The sequence below is a fragment of the Cetorhinus maximus genome, chromosome 23 (assembly GCF_964194155.1).
Source record: "Cetorhinus maximus chromosome 23, sCetMax3.hap1.1, whole genome shotgun sequence".
Classification (NCBI taxonomy): Eukaryota; Metazoa; Chordata; class Chondrichthyes; order Lamniformes; family Cetorhinidae; genus Cetorhinus; species Cetorhinus maximus.
Window position 1 is genome coordinate 23,127,484 of NC_135901.1, and position 16,550 is coordinate 23,144,033.

General features: G+C 44.4%; 3 protein-coding genes across 5 annotated transcripts in view; 2 read left to right on the forward strand and 1 right to left on the reverse strand.

Moving 5' to 3' along the window:
• The window catches only part of LOC144698432 (uncharacterized), a 41,627-nt gene extending 31,645 nt beyond the window's left edge, over positions 1-9,982 (reverse strand). Inside the window, exon 1 of the mRNA XM_078570373.1 lies at positions 7,276-9,982. Within this exon, the coding sequence (XP_078426499.1) occupies positions 7,276-8,527 (1,252 nt within the window). The 5' untranslated portion in view covers positions 8,528-9,982. The remainder of the gene's footprint in view (positions 1-7,275) is intronic.
• Positions 9,983-10,170: 188 nt separating this feature from the next.
• LOC144697223 (uncharacterized) overlaps positions 10,171-16,550 on the forward strand; it is a 24,106-nt gene continuing 17,726 nt past the window's right edge. For all 3 annotated transcript variants that reach the window (XM_078569127.1, XM_078569128.1, XM_078569124.1), the window contains exons 1-2: positions 10,171-10,505; positions 11,292-11,439. The gene's annotated coding sequence lies outside the window, so the exon portion shown is untranslated. The remainder of the gene's footprint in view (positions 10,506-11,291; positions 11,440-16,550) is intronic.
• LOC144698433 (uncharacterized) lies at positions 12,361-15,891 on the forward strand (the record flags this gene model as incomplete). Its single annotated transcript, XM_078570374.1, has 1 exon — positions 12,361-15,891. A coding segment is annotated over one exon (951 nt), but the record flags the coding sequence as incomplete, so codon positions are not given.

A 16,550-nucleotide genomic window follows, 5' to 3' on the forward strand; every position in this document is an offset into this window, starting at 1 on the left:
CCACCCCACCCCAGCCCAGCTCATATGGGACACTTGCCTTTATTAATCGAGGCATAGAATATAAAAGCAGGGAGGTTATGTTGGAGCTGTATAAAATGCGAGTTAGGCCACAGCTGGAGTACTGTGTGCAGTTCTGGTCACCAAACTATAGGAAGGATGTGATTGCACTGGAGAGGGTGAAGAGGAGATTCACCAGGATGTTGCCTGGGCTGGAGCATTTCAGCTATGAAGAGAGGCTGGATAGGCTAGGGTTGTTTTCCTGAGAGCAGAGATGGCTGATGGGGGGACCTGATAGTGGTGTACAAAATTATGAGGGGCATAGATAGGGTAGATAAGAATAAACATTTCCCCTTAGTGGTGGTGTCAATAACCAGGGGGCATAGTTTGAAAATAAAGGGCAGGGGGTTTAGAGGGGATTTGAGGAAACAGCAAGATCCCACATGCAATCTGATAATGAGCAGATAATCTGTATTTGTGATGTTAATTTGAGTGTGGAAGGGGATGTGTAAAGATCTGGTCTTTGTATGGAGATGTGAACCAAGGAAATGGTACCTGTGTGTAATAGTGGTACAGCTTTGATTTCACATTCAGAGCTGGAAATCTGAAATAAAAACAGAAAATGTGGGGAAAAACTCAGCAGGTCTGGTAGCATCTGTGGAGAGAGTTTGTTCAAAGAGGTAGGTTTGAAGGAGTGTCTTAAAGGAGAAAAGAAAGGCTCAAGAGGCCAGAATTAGATGAGCGCAGAGATCTCAGGTGTGTCCTTCTAATCGTTGACTTACACAGCCCCCAGATTCAGCAGCAACTCAATTTTAAAGTTCTCACCCTTGTTTTCAAATTCCTCGACACCTCACCCCTCCCTATTTCTGTCATCTCCTTCAGCCCCACAGCTTTCTGAGATCTCCGTGCTCATCTAATTCTGACCTCTTGAGCATCCCCATTTTCAATTGCTTCAGCATTAGTGGGCGTGCCAAGCCATGAGCTCTGGAATTCCCTTCAGAAATCTCTCCACCTCTGTGCCTTTCTTTCCTACTTTAAGACACTCCTTCAAACCTACCTCTTTGACCAAACTCCAGATCATTTGCCCCAATATCTCCTTATATGTCTCAGTGTCAGATGTTACTTGTAAAACTCCCATAAAACAACATACATCAAAGGTGTTATATAAATGTAAGTCAATGTTGCAGACTTGGGCACACATTACCGTTTTAAATGTAAGTCAATGTTACAGGCTTGGACACACATCACCGTTATAAATGTAAGTCAATGTTGCAGACTTGGACACACATCACCGTTATAAATGTAATTCAATGTTACAGACTTTGACACACATCACTGTTGCTTCATCACTGGATGAAGATCCTCTCAGTCACAGAATCACACAGAGCAGAAGAGGCCCTTCGGCCCATCGAGTCTGCACCGACACGTGAGAACACCTGACCTACCTACTGAATCCCATTTACCAGCACTTGGCCCATAGCCTTGAATGTTATGATGTGCCAAGTGCTCATCCAGGTACTTTTTAAAGGATGTGAGGCATCCCGCCTCCAGCACCCTCCCAGGCAGCGCATTCCAGGCCATCACCACACTCTAGGTAAAAAGGTTTTTCCTCACATCCCCCCAAACCTCCTGCCCCTTACCTTGAACTTGTGTCCCCTTGTGACTGACCCTTCAACTAAGGGGAACAGCTGCACCCTATCCACCCTGTCCATGCCCCTCATAATCTTGTACACCTCGATCACATCGCCCCTCAGTCTTCTCTGCTCCAACGAAAACAACCCAAGTCTATCCAATCTCCCTTCATAACTTAAATGCTTCATCCCATCCTAACCTAACAATTTTGTGGAAGCCCCTTCACCACACGGGCTGCAGCGATTCAAGAACAAAACCCACCATCAATTTCTCAACAGGCAACAGGGGATTGGCAATATGAGCTGGCCTTGCTACTGACTCCTATAAGCCCAACATAAATTAAAAGTATCTGCCTGTGTGAAACGGAATAACAGCTCCTACAAAAATCCATGTTCCCCCAGCTCCCCGCCGCTCTCACTGAGGCTGCGCTCAGCCTGGAGCCGTACCGCGCATGCAGGCGGCTTCCGGGGGCGGGGCTTTCCTGCGCGTTGCTGCCCTTCTGATGGAGATAGGGCGTATTCACTCGCGCGGAGAGTCCTGGGTAGCTTCATCCGCCATTATTCATAAACTGTCCGTAGGGTAAGACGTCTGTTCCAGTACTTTTGATGCAGTCCGGTGTTTAATCCGAGCGGCCCGATACCCTTGATGTTTCTGCCAGTGACAGGACCGGGTGAGCAGCCGCCATCCTTATAGGGGCAATGGGCAGTCTGGCGCATGCGCGGCCGCTATCTCCATAGGGGCAGGGCGCATGCGCGGCCATCCTCGGACCGGATGCAGGAAGAAAAGATGTTGTGAATTTCTGCCCTGGATTCACAGTGAAATTCCTCTGGAAACTCCTTTTACAGGTGGTTAGAACAGGAGGATTCCCAAGCGGGAACCTCAAACCAAATATCATGTCATGATCTGACAGTCACTCGATCATCAGGACCTGAATATCATCGGCCTCTGAATGTGGAAGGTGAAATGTCTGTGGGCAAAGATTTCAGATATTAGACTGGGAAACTTTTAATGATGTTTTCAGGTTAAATGTGAGACCAATTACATCGATCTCATTGGGTAGGTTGAAGAATTTGTTCTATGCAGACAAATTAACTCGTGTGCTTAAGTAAACATACTCGGCAGCTAAAAGAGCAAACCGTTGAGCTGTGTTATTCGTGAGAGTTACTATCCCAGTTTTGGGTAAAGTTTTTTTGTCCATGTTGCAGTTCATTCAGCCCGTCATGTCCAAAATGGCCAATAAGTAGCCATCCAGCCTGATCCCAATTTCCAGATCTTGGTCTGCAGCCTCGTAGGTTAGGTCACTTCAAGTGTATCCGAGTGCCTTATAAATGTTATGAGGGGTTCTGTGTCTACCATCTTTTCAAGCAGTGGGTACAACTTCTCACCACCCACTGGGTGAAAAAAAAATCCCTCGTATCTGCTCTAAACCTCCTATTTCTTTCCCTTCATTATGGACCCCTCCAACAAAGGGAATACTGCCTTCCTATCCAATCTATGGACCCCTCATAATTTTATACATTTTATTTAGGTCTCCCCTCAGCCTCCTCTGTTCCAAAGAAAACAATTCCAGCCTATCCATCCTTTCCTCATTACTAAAATTCTCCATTCTTGGCACATCTTCTTATATCCCCCTCTGTAACTCTCTCTAGTGTGATCACATCCTTCCTGTACTGTACACAGTACTCTAGCTCTGGCATAACTAGTGTGTTATACCGTTCAAGCAGAACCTCCCTATTTTTATAATCCATGCCTCATTAGGGGTAATTATCCTGTATCCTTAATCACCTTATCTACCTGCCCTGCTACCTTCAGGGATCTGTGGACATGAACTCCAAGATCTCTGTTCCTCTACAATTCTCAGTATCCTACCATCATGTGATCCTTTGCCTTCTTTTCCCTACAACTTTCTTCCGCACCATTAAGCACACAGCCATTTTTTGTATCATCATCAAACTTCTTATTCGTATGCCTACAGTTAAGCGTGAATCTAGTAAATAAACCATGAATGAAGGAACCAATACTGAGCCCTGTGAAACCCCACTGCAACCAGCCTTCCAGTCACAAAAAAACACCCATCAACCGTCATTCATCACTTCCTGCCACTGAGCCAAATTTGGACTCAACTTGTAACTTGCTCTGGGGTCCCATCAGCTTCTATTTTTCTGTCCAGTCGGTCATGTGGGGCCTTGTCAATGTGGAGTGAATGTTTCCATTTGTGGGAGAATCCAAAATTAGGAGCCAGAAATACAAGATAGTTGTTGATAAATCCAATAGGGAAATATGGAGAAATGTGTTTACTCAGAGAATGGTTAGAAAGTGGAACTCACTACCACAGGAAGTGGTTGTGGCAAAAAACTGAGATATTTTCAGAAGGAAACTAGATGAGTGCATGAGAGAAAAAGGAATAGAAAGATAAAGTGAGAGACTGAGCTGAGGTAGATGGAATTAAAGGAGAAGAGTGTGGAGTATAAAAGCCAGCACACACTAGTTGGGCCAATGGCCTCTTTCTATTCTGTATTTTCTGTAATTTTATGTAAACTCTTTTTACAGGGTATTAGGAATCAAAGAAAAAGGAAAACCAATTATCGAGATCTGTCAGAGTCACTCGATTCATCAGGAACTGAATGTCATCAGCCCTTGAATGTGGAAGGAGAAATGTTTGTCCGTTCTGTCTGAGGGAAAAAAATTTCAAACATCAGTGTGACTGGAAAAGATACACACACACGTGAGTGAGGGTGTTCCAGTGAACGGATTATGGAAAGAGCTTTGACTAGTTACACAGCCTGAGAAAGCATCACACCATTTACAGCAGGGAGATCCTGTACATGTGTTGTGTGTGTGGACGAGGCTTCAACTGGTTATCAAACCCAGAGAGATACATGGACACCCACATCCAAGAGAAACCGTGGAAATGTGGGGACTGTGGGAAGGGTTTTTGTTGCCCGCCTGAGTTGGAAACCCATCGATACGTTCACACTGGGGAGAAGCCGTTCACATGCTCCGAGTGTGGGAAGGGGTTCATTAAATCATTCAACCTGCAGACACATCAGCGGGGAGAGGCCATTCACCTGCCCTGAGTGTGGAAAGGGATTCACTCGTTTGACCCACCTGCGGACACACCAGCGAGTTCACACTGGGGAGAGGCCGTTCACCTGCTCCGATTGTGGGAAGCGATTCGTTAAGTCATCTAACTTGCTGACACACCAGAGAGTTCACACTGGCGAGATGCCATTTGCCTGCTCTGAGTGGGGCTTGTTGTAACATGACAATTGGTTAACTTAATTGGATCTCAAATTACTTACACCACCTTCTCTCATTATCTTAGACAGCAATACAATAGAACTGTTTCATACTATCCCTTTATCCGATTCCATAAAATCCCTTATACAGTTTCAAATGTTGAGGCTAATCAGGGTTTGAAGGTCTCTCTTGCCAGTACATTTATCTTCATTGCACATTCTTCACATACAAAGCAATTAAGGTTTCACATTTTTACAGCAAATAAAACTCAAGTCTTTTACTATAACGATTGATTCATTATTGATTTATTAATTGTAATTCAATTGAGGCCCACTACTTATTCAATCATCTGTTACTGACTGGTACCTAATTAATCCAGTAATGTTTAATTAATAGATTTGGTTAATACAAGATAGACTGGTTCAAAAAGACAGTTTGTGGAAGACAATAGCTTTCTTACTAATCTTGATTGGATGGAACAATGGGCCTTATTCTTGAGCTGGATTTTGGCAGAATCTAATGTCCTGTAGCTTATCAAAATTAGAAAAGCATTTCTTTGTTTAAACAATTTCCATTGGGCCTGCAGTTTCTGGAAACATTTATGTTAAAGCAGTGTTTATGATAAAAAATAAAGATCCAGCCATATGTTAGAGTTTAAAATGGTTTCCTTGACCTTTTTATTTATAACAGTGAATACGGTATGAAAGTGATTGATTTTTAAAACTAAATTTGACTACCAAGGCCTACCTACAGTTTCATACATTACAACAGTGACTATACTTCAAAAGTACTTTATTGGCTGTAAAATGCTTTAGTAGGTCCTGTGGTCCTGAGAGACGTGACAGAAATGCAGTTTTTTTCTAATTATCCACAAATTTGAATATGTTACACTTGGTCCCAGCATCAACATCATTGATCAGGATTGAATCTTAATTTTGTGCAATAGCCATGTCTCTGACACCATTTTGAATGCTCTATAAAAATCCAAACACATTATATCCTGAATTAGGTGTTTTAAAGCACAGGGAGTTACTGTGATTTGGAATGCACTGCCTGAAAATGGTGCAGAAAGCAGATTGGACTCTATCTTTCAAAAAGGAATTCGACAGATTCTTGAAAGTTAAAGAAAATTGCAGGGCTCTGGAATTAACTGGCTAGTTTCTCAAATATCTGGCATGAACAGGATGAACCAAATGGCCTCCTTCTGTGCTCTATGGGCCTTGTGTACATTTAATGTGAGTGGTGATGACCTGGACTCCTCTTCCTATGAGTGTGCTAGAAGCAGAGATGATGGAATGATTTCAAAAGGAAATGGGATGAGCACTTGAGCCAAATAAACCTACAAGGATCTGAGAATGGAACAGGCAATGTGACTGACTGGTTTTTCTCTACAGATTGCTGGCATGGACTCAGTGGGCTGAATGGCCCTATTCCCTATACTGAAGACTCAATGATCTAAAGAGAGGGATTTCAGCTGCTGGAGTCTCTCCAACTAACTGAAATCGTCATCCCTGGTGCCATTCGTATCAACCCTCTGTCCAGCCTTTCGAAGAACTTCACAAGTTTCCTTTAATGTAGAATCATGTGTAGGATTCCGTTCTAGAGGGATAGAATTGAAAAGCAGGGAGGTTATGTTCAACTTGTTTAGAACAGTGGTTAGATTACACTGTCAACGTTTGTGATCTCCATTTAGAAAAAATAAACAGAGGGACTGGAGAAGGTGCAACAAATATTCACAAGAGCGATACCAGAACTGAGAGCATTTAACCATCAGGAAAGGCTGCGACTGCTTTTCTCTGGAAAAGAGAAGACTGAAGGGTGACCTGATGGAAGTCCTTAAGATTCTGAAGAAGTTCAGTAATCCAATGGAGATTTCTCGTGAAACGTTTTTACCCAGTGAGTGGTGAGAATGTGGAACTCAATTCCACAGCCATTGGTTGAGGGGAACAGCATAAATAAATCTAAGAGGAAGCTAGATACAAATACGAGGGAGAAAGGAATAGAAGGATATGCTGACGGAGGAGATGAAGAGGGGTGGGTGGAGGCTCATCTGGAACATAAATGCTGACATATACCAATTGAGCTGACTGGCCTGGCCCTGTGCTGCAGACTCAAAGGAACAGAGACAAATGTATTTATTTTAGATCTACCGGTAGTGGTAGGAAAAACACTATTTACTATCCAGGATAAATGTCATTCATCAGCTTTTGTGGATCATTTCAGTAGAAACATGCACTCCCAGGCTAAAAGAGCGTCCACCCACTGGAAGCAAAGTCATGAGACTGGCCAGCCCAGCAGAAAGAAACCCACTGACCCCCCCCACCCCACTTCACCAGCTGTCAGAATGAACATGGTTCAGTCCTGGATGTGATTAATAGCAGCAATAACAGCAGAATCCCTGTAATCACCTGTGAACTCGCTGGTGTGTCTGTAGGTGAGATGACTGACTGAATCCCTTCCCACACACGGTGCAGGTGAATGGCCTCTCCCCAGTGTGAACTCGCAGGTGTGTTCGCAAGTTGAATGAATTAGTGAATCCCTTCCCACACTCAGGGCAGATGAACGGCCTCTCTCCAGTGTGAACTTGCTGGTGTGTCAGCAGGTGGGATGACCGACAGAATCCCTTCCCACACTCAGAGCAGGTGAACGGTCTCTCCCCAGTGTGAACTCGCTGGTGTGTATGCAGGGTGGATGAATCACTGAATCCCTTCCCACACTCGGAGCAGGTGAACAGCCTCTCCCCGGTGTGAACCCGCTGGTGTATCCGAAGGCTGGATGACGTTCTAAACCTCTTTATGCAGTGACAGCAGCTGAATGACCTCTCCTCAGTGTGAATGCGCAGGTGCACTCTCAGATCTGCAGCAATTTTGAAGCCACTTCCACAGCCAGAGCATTTAAAGGGTCTCTCATTGGTGTGAGTGACATGGTGTGCCAGCAGGCTGGATGACTGAGTGAATCGCTTCCCACACATGTTGCAGCTGAATGGCCTCTCCCCGGTGTGAACTCGCAGGTGGGTCCGTAGGGCGGATGAATGAGTGAATCCCTTCCCACACTCAGAACAGGTGAATGGCCTCTCCCCAGTGTGAACCCGCTGGTGTGTCTGCAAGTTGAATGAATTACTGAATCCCTTCCCACAATCAGAGCAGATGAATAGACTCTCCCCAGTGTGGTGCATCAGCAGGTTGGATGACCGAGTGAATCCTTTCCCACATTCAGAGCAGGTGAATGGTCTCTCCCCAGTGTGAACTCGCTGATGCTTCCTCAAGGTGGATGAATCACTGAATCCCTTCCCACACTCAGAGCAGGAGAATGGCCTTTCCCCGGTGTGAACTCGCTTGTGTGTCAGGAGGTTGGATGAATGAGTGAATCCCTTCCCACACTCACAGCAGGTGAACGGCCTCTCCCCAGTGTGACTGCGTCGATGAATCTCCACCTTAGATAGGGATCTGAATCCCTTCCCACAGTCAGGGCAGGTGAATGGTCTCTCGCCGGTGTGAACGCCTTCGTGTTTCAATAAGTTGGATGAATTACTGAATCCCTTCCCACACTCAGAGCAGGTGAATGGCCTCTCCCAAGTGTGACTGCGTTGATGAATCTCTAGCTCTGATGGGGATCTGAATCCCTTCTCACAGTCCCCACATTTCCACGGTTTCTCCATGGTGCCAGTGTCCTTGTATCTTTCCAGGTTTGACAATCAGTTGAAGCCCGGTCCTCACACAGAACACGTGTACAGTCTCTCCCCACTGTGAAGGGTGTGATGTTTTTTCAGGCCCCAATAAATCAAGCGACTCTGTCAGATCTTGATGAGATGTTTGGTTTGAGATTTCTGTCTGCAAAATCTCCCCTTCTAAAACCCTGTAAAGGGAGTTTACAAAATTCATCAACGTAAAATAAAAACAAAATGCTGGAAAAACTCAATGTCTGAGAGCATCTGTGCAGAGAGAAACAGAGTTAATCTTTCAAGTCCATATGACTCATACGGACTTGAAACGTTAACTCTGATCTCTCAGGTGCTGTCAGACCTGCTGAGATTTTCCAGAATTTTCCATTTTTATTTCAGATTTCCAGCATCCACAGTATTTTGCTTTTATAAGATTCATCACTGTCAGTACAGGATAGAAGTTCAAAAAAGACAACTCTAGTTTCTATGGATCATTCTTTCCTCTCTCATTCCCCAAAAGTAACTCTATTCTCTCTTTGTTGTACATAATATTCACCCTAACCACTCTTCCGAAGCAGCGATTCATGCTGATCGACAGGTCCATGGTCATAGCTTCATGTTCTGGACACAGGGACCTGAAAATCTTTATGTGTGTATATGTGATAGACATGCATGAAACTAGATGAAAAATGTGTGATATGCAGTACTTCTTAATTAGAGATACAGTGGAAGGGGGATGTGAGGAAGAACTTTATGTCGGCAGTGAGAGGTCTTAATCTGCATCGCTGCCTATAAGGATGGTCGAAGCAGAGATGAATTATTGCAAAATGAAACTGGATGGGCACTTGAAGGAAATAAACTTACACAGGAACAGGGATATAGAGGGGGAATGGGATTGCCTCGATGGTTCTACAGAGAGTTGACATGGATTCGAGTTGCTGTGTCATGATGAGTCTATGATTGTAAATATGTACAATAATATATTAAAACAAGTAGAAATAACTATAAATATACTTTACTGCAGAACCATAAATAATATTTCTAATACGTACCTTATAACAGCACTAGACTTATCTCTGGCCTATATTAATTTACCGTCCCCTTAAATGTCAGCCATCCCCTTGAAATGTGAACATTAGGAAGGAGGCCGTCCTCTTAGGCAGGCAAATAAACGTGTCAAGCTGAGAGAGCAAAAGATGTCAACGTCTTTAAGAGAGAGACAGAGAAAGAGAGAGACCTGGGCCAACCTTTCCAGACTCTGAACCCTCCCTGGGTTCACTTTCTTTCCCTTCAGCTCCTGCAAATCAACAATTTAAACCCAGAATTGGAAAAGAAATGGAAAGCGGGTGGAAAAAAAGTGTTTTACTCACAGATGTGGAACAGAGGAGGAAATTTAAGTGGGTGTGAAACTCATTGTCCAACTTACGCTTCAGACAATGGGGGAAACTCCGTGTGGCCTTTGGCACAAAGCCCGCGCTCTGATTGGTTGGAACATCTGTGTCTTTCCGTTCCTCCAGTTATTCCTATTGGTCAAACTCTCGTATGAATCCAATGAGGAAGCGGAACCCGAGCCCACATGGGCAGGAGAGACTTTGACCTCCAGACGCGCTGAGCTATTGTCCAATCCGCAGTATCTTGCTTCTGTCACCAGTGTTATTCCTCCCAATGGTAGACTGTGCGCTGGGAACGCCCCTTGAGTCATTGTGAAGTCCGCAATGAAATGCTGCCTGAATCAGCCAATAGGAATCATCCTGCTCCGCGGTGACGTCCTCGGGTTCCAATCTGCGCCAGACTCGCGGACACGGGAGCCCCGCCCTCACCCATTGTTCTCCCTCTCTCGAGCCAAGGTTGACGGCTTCGGCCAATGGGGAGCTCTGGAGGACCGGAAGGACATTAATCCTCCAGCCAGTCAGAAGGTGGGCTCTGTGGCAATGAAGATGGAGATTCACAGGGATTAAATTTGTGTCCGAGATCTGTGAGTAAAAGAGTTTGTTTGTGTTAAAGAGAAAGAGAAGAGAAACAGGCAGGGTTTGGGAGGCTGAGGTTTTCAGGAGAAAAGAGAACATTTCAGTAATAGAGCAGTGAAGCGCAGAATTGTCGAGGAGGCCATTCGGCCCATCGTGTCTACACCGGCTCTCTGAACATTTTAATTTCGTGCCCATCTCCTGCCTTTCCCCCGTAACCCTGCAGATTGTATCTGTTTAGATAATCATCCAATGCCTCAACTGAACCTGCCTCCACCACACTTCCAGGCAGTGCATTCCAAAGCCTAACTACTCGCTGTGTGAAAAAGTTTTTTCTCACCTCGCATTTGCTTCTTTTGCAAAACACTTTAAAACTGTGCATTCTGGTTCTCGACCCCTTTACGAGCGGGAACAGTTTCTCCCTATCTACTCTGTCCAGACCCCTCATGATTTTGAAAACTTCTATCAAGTCTCCTCTGACCCTTCTCCTCGAAGGAAAACAGTCCCAACTTCTCCAATCTTTCCTCATAACTGAAGCGTCTCATCCCTGGAATCATTCTTGAAAACATCTTCTGCACTCTCTCCAATACGTTCACATCCTTCCTATAGTGTGGCACCCAGAACTGCACACAGTACTCCAGTTGAGGTCTAACCAGTACCTTATATAAACTCAACATAACCTCCCTGCTCTTGCACTCTATGCCCCTTTTAATGATGCCTAGAATACTGTATGCTTTAGAAACAGTTCTCTCTACCTGTCCTACCACCTTTAATGATTTATGTTCATATACACCCAGGTCTCTCTGCTCCTGCACACTCTTTATGATGGTATCCTTTATTTTATACTGTCTCTCTGTGTTCTTTGTACCAAAGTGTGTCACCTCATGCTTCTCCGCATTGAACTTCATCTGCCAGATATGTCCAGTGTTGTTATCTGCTACACTGGTATATTATTTATGGTTCTGTAGTCAAGTACATTCATTATTATTTCTAGTCTTGTAATATAGTACTGTAGCTACGCTATGTATTTCCAGTCAGAATCCATAGTAGGCATAGTAGGAGTCCATTCGGCAACTTGAGTCCATGCCGACTATCTGTCGAGCAACCCAGTCAGTCCCATTCCCCCCTTTATATGCCCATAACCCTACAAGTTTACTTCCTTCAAGCGCCCATCCAATTTCATTTTGAAATCATCAATGATTTCCTCTTCCACCATCCTCATATGGTGTGTGTTCCAGTTTATGATCACTTGCTGTCCAAATGAAGTTCTTCCTCACATCCCCCATTTATCTCTAATCAAGTAATATAGTACTATGCATAGGTGAACAGCCCGCATGAAGATTTTCAGGGTTCTGTGTCCTGGGTAGGAAGCAGTGAGCATGGATCTGTCATTCAGCATGAACTGGCACCGACAGGAGAACTGGGAGGGTGTATATTAGGGACAGCAGAATGAGATTTACAACCTTTCAGGAATGAGAGAAGAAAATATGTTTCATAGAAATTAGAACTGTCTGTTTTGAAATTCTATCCTGTAATGACTGTGTTGACTCTTGTAAACTCCTTTTTCAGGATATTGGAAAGGGAGGATCTAAGGACAGAAATCTCAAAACAAACATCACGTTAAGATCTGACAGAGTCACTCGATTAGTCACAGTGTAAATATCATTGGCCTTTGAATCTAGACGGAAAAGTGTTTGTCTGTGCTGTCTGGTTCAAAAAATTTAAACGTCAGTGTGACTGGAAAAGCACCGAGACACACACACCCGAGTGAGAGTGTTCAGGTTACGCAGCCTGAAAAAGCATTACACCATTCACAGTGGTGAGAGTCTGTTCACATGTTCTGTGTGAGAACGAGGCTTTAACTGATCATCAAAACTGGAGGGACAAAAGGCAACCTACACCAGGGAGAAACCATGGAAATGTGGGGACTGTGGGAAGGGATTCAAAGCCCCATCAGAGCTGGAGATTCATCGACGCAGCCACACTGGGGAGAGGCCGTTCACCTGCCCTGATTGTGGGAAGGGATTCACTCAGTTATCCAACCTGCTGACACACCAGAGAGTTCACACTGGGGAGAGGCCGTTCATCTGCTCTGATTGTGGGAAGGGATTCACTCAGTTATCCAACCTGCTGACACACCAGAGAATTCACACTGGGGAGAGGCTGTTCACCTGTTCTGAGTGCGGAAAAGGATTCACTGATTCATCCCGTCTTCTAACACACAGAAGGATTCACACTGGGGAGAGACCCTTCACCTGCTCTAAGTGTGGGAAGGGATTCGGGGATTCATCCAGCCTCCGGAGACACCAGCGAGTTCACACTGGGGAGAGGCCATTCACCTGCTCCGTGTGTGGGAAGGGATTCACTCGGTCATCCCACCTGCTGACGCATCAACAAGTTCACACTGGGGAGAGGTCACTCACCTGCTCCATGTGTGGGAAGGGATTCACTCAGTTATCAACCCTGCTGAGACACCAGGCAGTTCACGCTGGAGAGAGGCCATTTCCCTGTTCTGTGTGTGGGAAGAGATTTGCTCGGTCAACCAGACTGCTGACACACCAGCGAGTTCACACTGGAGAGAGGCCATTCACCTGCACTGAGTGTGGAAAGGGATTCACTGATTCCTCAAGCCTGTGGAAGCACCGGCGGGTTCACACTGGAGAGAGGCCGTTCACCTGCTCTGTATGTGGGAAAGGATTCACTGAATCACCCAGCCTGCGGACACACCGACACGTTCACACTGGGGAGAGGCTGTTTATCTGCACTAAGTGTGGGAAGGGATTCACTGATGCATCCAGCCTGGGGAAGCATCAGTGAGTTCACACAGAGGAGAGAGGCCATTCACCTGCTCCGTGTGTGGGAAGGCATTCACTGAATCATCCAACCTGCTGAAACACCATGGCAGTCACACCAATTAGAGACCTTTTAGATACTTCGACTCTGGCTGTTCATTGTATCATTTGGGGTTAAGTGTATGCAGGATTTGGGCTTTGATTGTTTGGTTACATGAGCACATATGAGCACTTACTGACATAGAGCGGAGTGGAGTTACGAGGTATATATAATGTTTCACTCTGAGAATAAATCTGTACCAAGCAAAGATTAGCTCCAGTTTCTTCCTTCACCATCAGGCTGTCAGGACTAAAACATGGTAACTGATTGTCTGATGGTGAAATTTTGAAACCAAAGGAAAATAAAATTTCAGACAGAAGTTACAATCCTAGTAGATTTTATGAGAAATGGCTGAAAGCAAGTGGGAATTGTCAAGGTCTGATAACTCAGAGTCTGGGCCATACGACCAGTGGAAGAATGAAGTGGATATGTGGACACGGGTTATGTTCCTACCAAGGAGGAAACAAGATTTGGACTTGGCATTGTCACTTCCTAATAAAAGTAAAATGAGAAGCAAAGTATTTTGTGAGCTGGATGCCTGTCAGCTGGAGACTGATGAAGGTTTGGATCTCCTATTCGGGCTCATTGAAGAGATTTACAAGAAAGATGATCTATTGGATGACTATAAAGCATAGTTGGACATTGACAGGTTTTGAAAGAGGGTGAAAGCATCTTTAGCATAGATGGATTGGAACAGCACTAACAGGTGAATGAACCCCAGGAATGACCAGGGAACAATTAACAGGTGTTTCAGGTCTGACTCAAAATACCACGATGTGATAAACTGCCCAAAACAGAAAGTCAGGGTCCTTGAAATGATGTATGACACAGAGAATTCTGAGGCTGAAGATGATGATAATGAGCACTCTGAAGGAATTGTTCTGGTCACAAAAAGCTTTGATTCAGTCCAATAATGAATATGTTATTCACAGACTCAATCAACTGTTCTGTGTTAGATAGTGGCTGCACCTTGACAGTATGTGGATCAGATTGGTGCAAATATTGTCCAGACTCACCTCATGGTGAAGATAGACACAAGGTTAAGGAGTATGAAAGTTCTCCTTCATTTGATTTGACATCACACATTGTCCTGAATCTTAAAGTAATTGGACTCTGATCATTAATATAACAGAATCTCATTATTGATGCGGTGGGATTCTGATTATTAATCTAACAGTATCCTGATTAGTAATACATTTTGATCCTGATTATTGAAGAAATCGGCTTTCCAGAAAAAAATGAATATCAACCTTTTCACAAGCTTTTTTTTGCAGCAGCAATTGGGCCTCAGCGAGTCGTTCATTAGGCCGCGCCGAACAACAAAAAACCGTAAAGATTTAAAGGGGCCACACAGCTGTCAGGAAGCAGTTGGAGCTACATGGCAGCCATTGCTGCCACAGAGCTCGCGAGCCCAAAATCTAATTTCTGATCCCACCGGGGGTCACTACCCTCAGTTTGGGAAGCCTGATTTAGACTGAGACTAGAAAATGGGAACGGGCTTTTAAAGCTCTTGTCACAGTCTAAGCATTTAAACCTTCTCTCTCCAGTATGAACTCGCTGGTGTGTTTGGAGGCTGGATGACCGAGTGAATCCCATCCCACACATAGAGCAGGTGAACAGTGTCTCCCCAGTCTACATGCGCTGATAACTTTCTAACTCAAATGATTAATTGAATCCCTTTCCACTGTCCCCATGTTAACTCGGTTTCTCCCCAGTGTGACTGCGCTTGTGTCTTGACAGGCCAGATGATCAGCTGAAACCTCATCCAAGGAAAGGGGGAAAGAGTGGGGAGTGGGGTTAACCGGATTGCTCTTTGAAAGAGCTAGTGCAGATTTGATGAGCCAAGTGGCCTCCTTCTGTGCTGTACTATGATGAGATCCTGTGATTCTACAACAGTATAATGGTTCACAATAAACACCATATGATCAAATCATAAAGTTCAGAAGGTGGCCATTCAGCCCCTCATGTCTGTACTGTCTCTCTGAAAATGTTACCATTCTGTCCCAGCCCACTGATCTTTCTCCTGATCCCTGAAAATCTTTCCTTGTGAATTAAAAGTCCAAATCCCTTTTGAAAGTTACTGTTGGATCTGCTTCCACCAGTCATTCAGACAATGTGTTCCAGATCATCAGACCTCACTGAGTAAAATAATCTCTCCTCATCTCCATCCTGGATTTTTTGCCAATTGTTTTAAATCTGTTTTCTGCAGTTACCAACCATCCTGCCAGTGGAAACAGTTTCTCCCTATTTGATGAAAACTCCTTAAAAAAAAATGGCAAAAATGTCCACACCTCTATTAAATCACTCCTTAACCTTCCCTGCTCTAAAGAGAACCATCCCAGCTTCTCCAATCTCTCCACAGAACAGAAATCTCTAATCCCTGATACTATTCTGGTCAATTTTCTATGTACTCTCTCCAAGGCCTTCATATCTTTCCTGAAGTGTGGTGCTCAGAACTGAACACAATATTTGAGCTGAGGAATAAAAAGTGATTGATAAAGATTCGGTGTGACTTCCTTGCTTTTGTATTTCATGTCTCCATTAATAAACAGAGGACCCCATCAGTTTATTTTATAAACAGTTTGATCAACTTTTCCTGCTACCTTCAAAGATTTGTGTCCATACACTCCCAGGTCACTCTGTTCCTGCACTCTGTTTAAATTTGTACCATTTGTTTGGTATATTTCCTCCCCTAAAGGACATTAGTGAACTAGAGGTTATTTTACAACAATCAGCAATAGTTTCATGGCACCATTATTGATACTAACTTCCACACAAAGACGGAAACATTTTCTGTCTGATTCAGGTCACTGTGTTTAAGTATAAACACTATTTGGAAACTTATTGCTAAAAATGTCTGCAGAAGGTTTGTGGGAAATGTGGGAATTGAACCCACATTCCCAGATCATAAGCCTTATGAATACGAGTTCAGTGACGTTATCACTGTGCCACCATCTCCCCTCCATTTAGAGCAAGAAGGCACATGGGCAGCAGAGTTTTGAATGATTTTGTTTCCAGGTTGTTGGGGGGTGGGCGCAGGGTGAATGTGAGAGGCTGGCCAGGAATGTATGGGTATGAGGAGAATTTCAGCAGCAGATGAGCTGGGGTGGGGTGGAGATGGGTGACATTACGGAGGTGGAAATATCTGGTATTAATGATGGTAT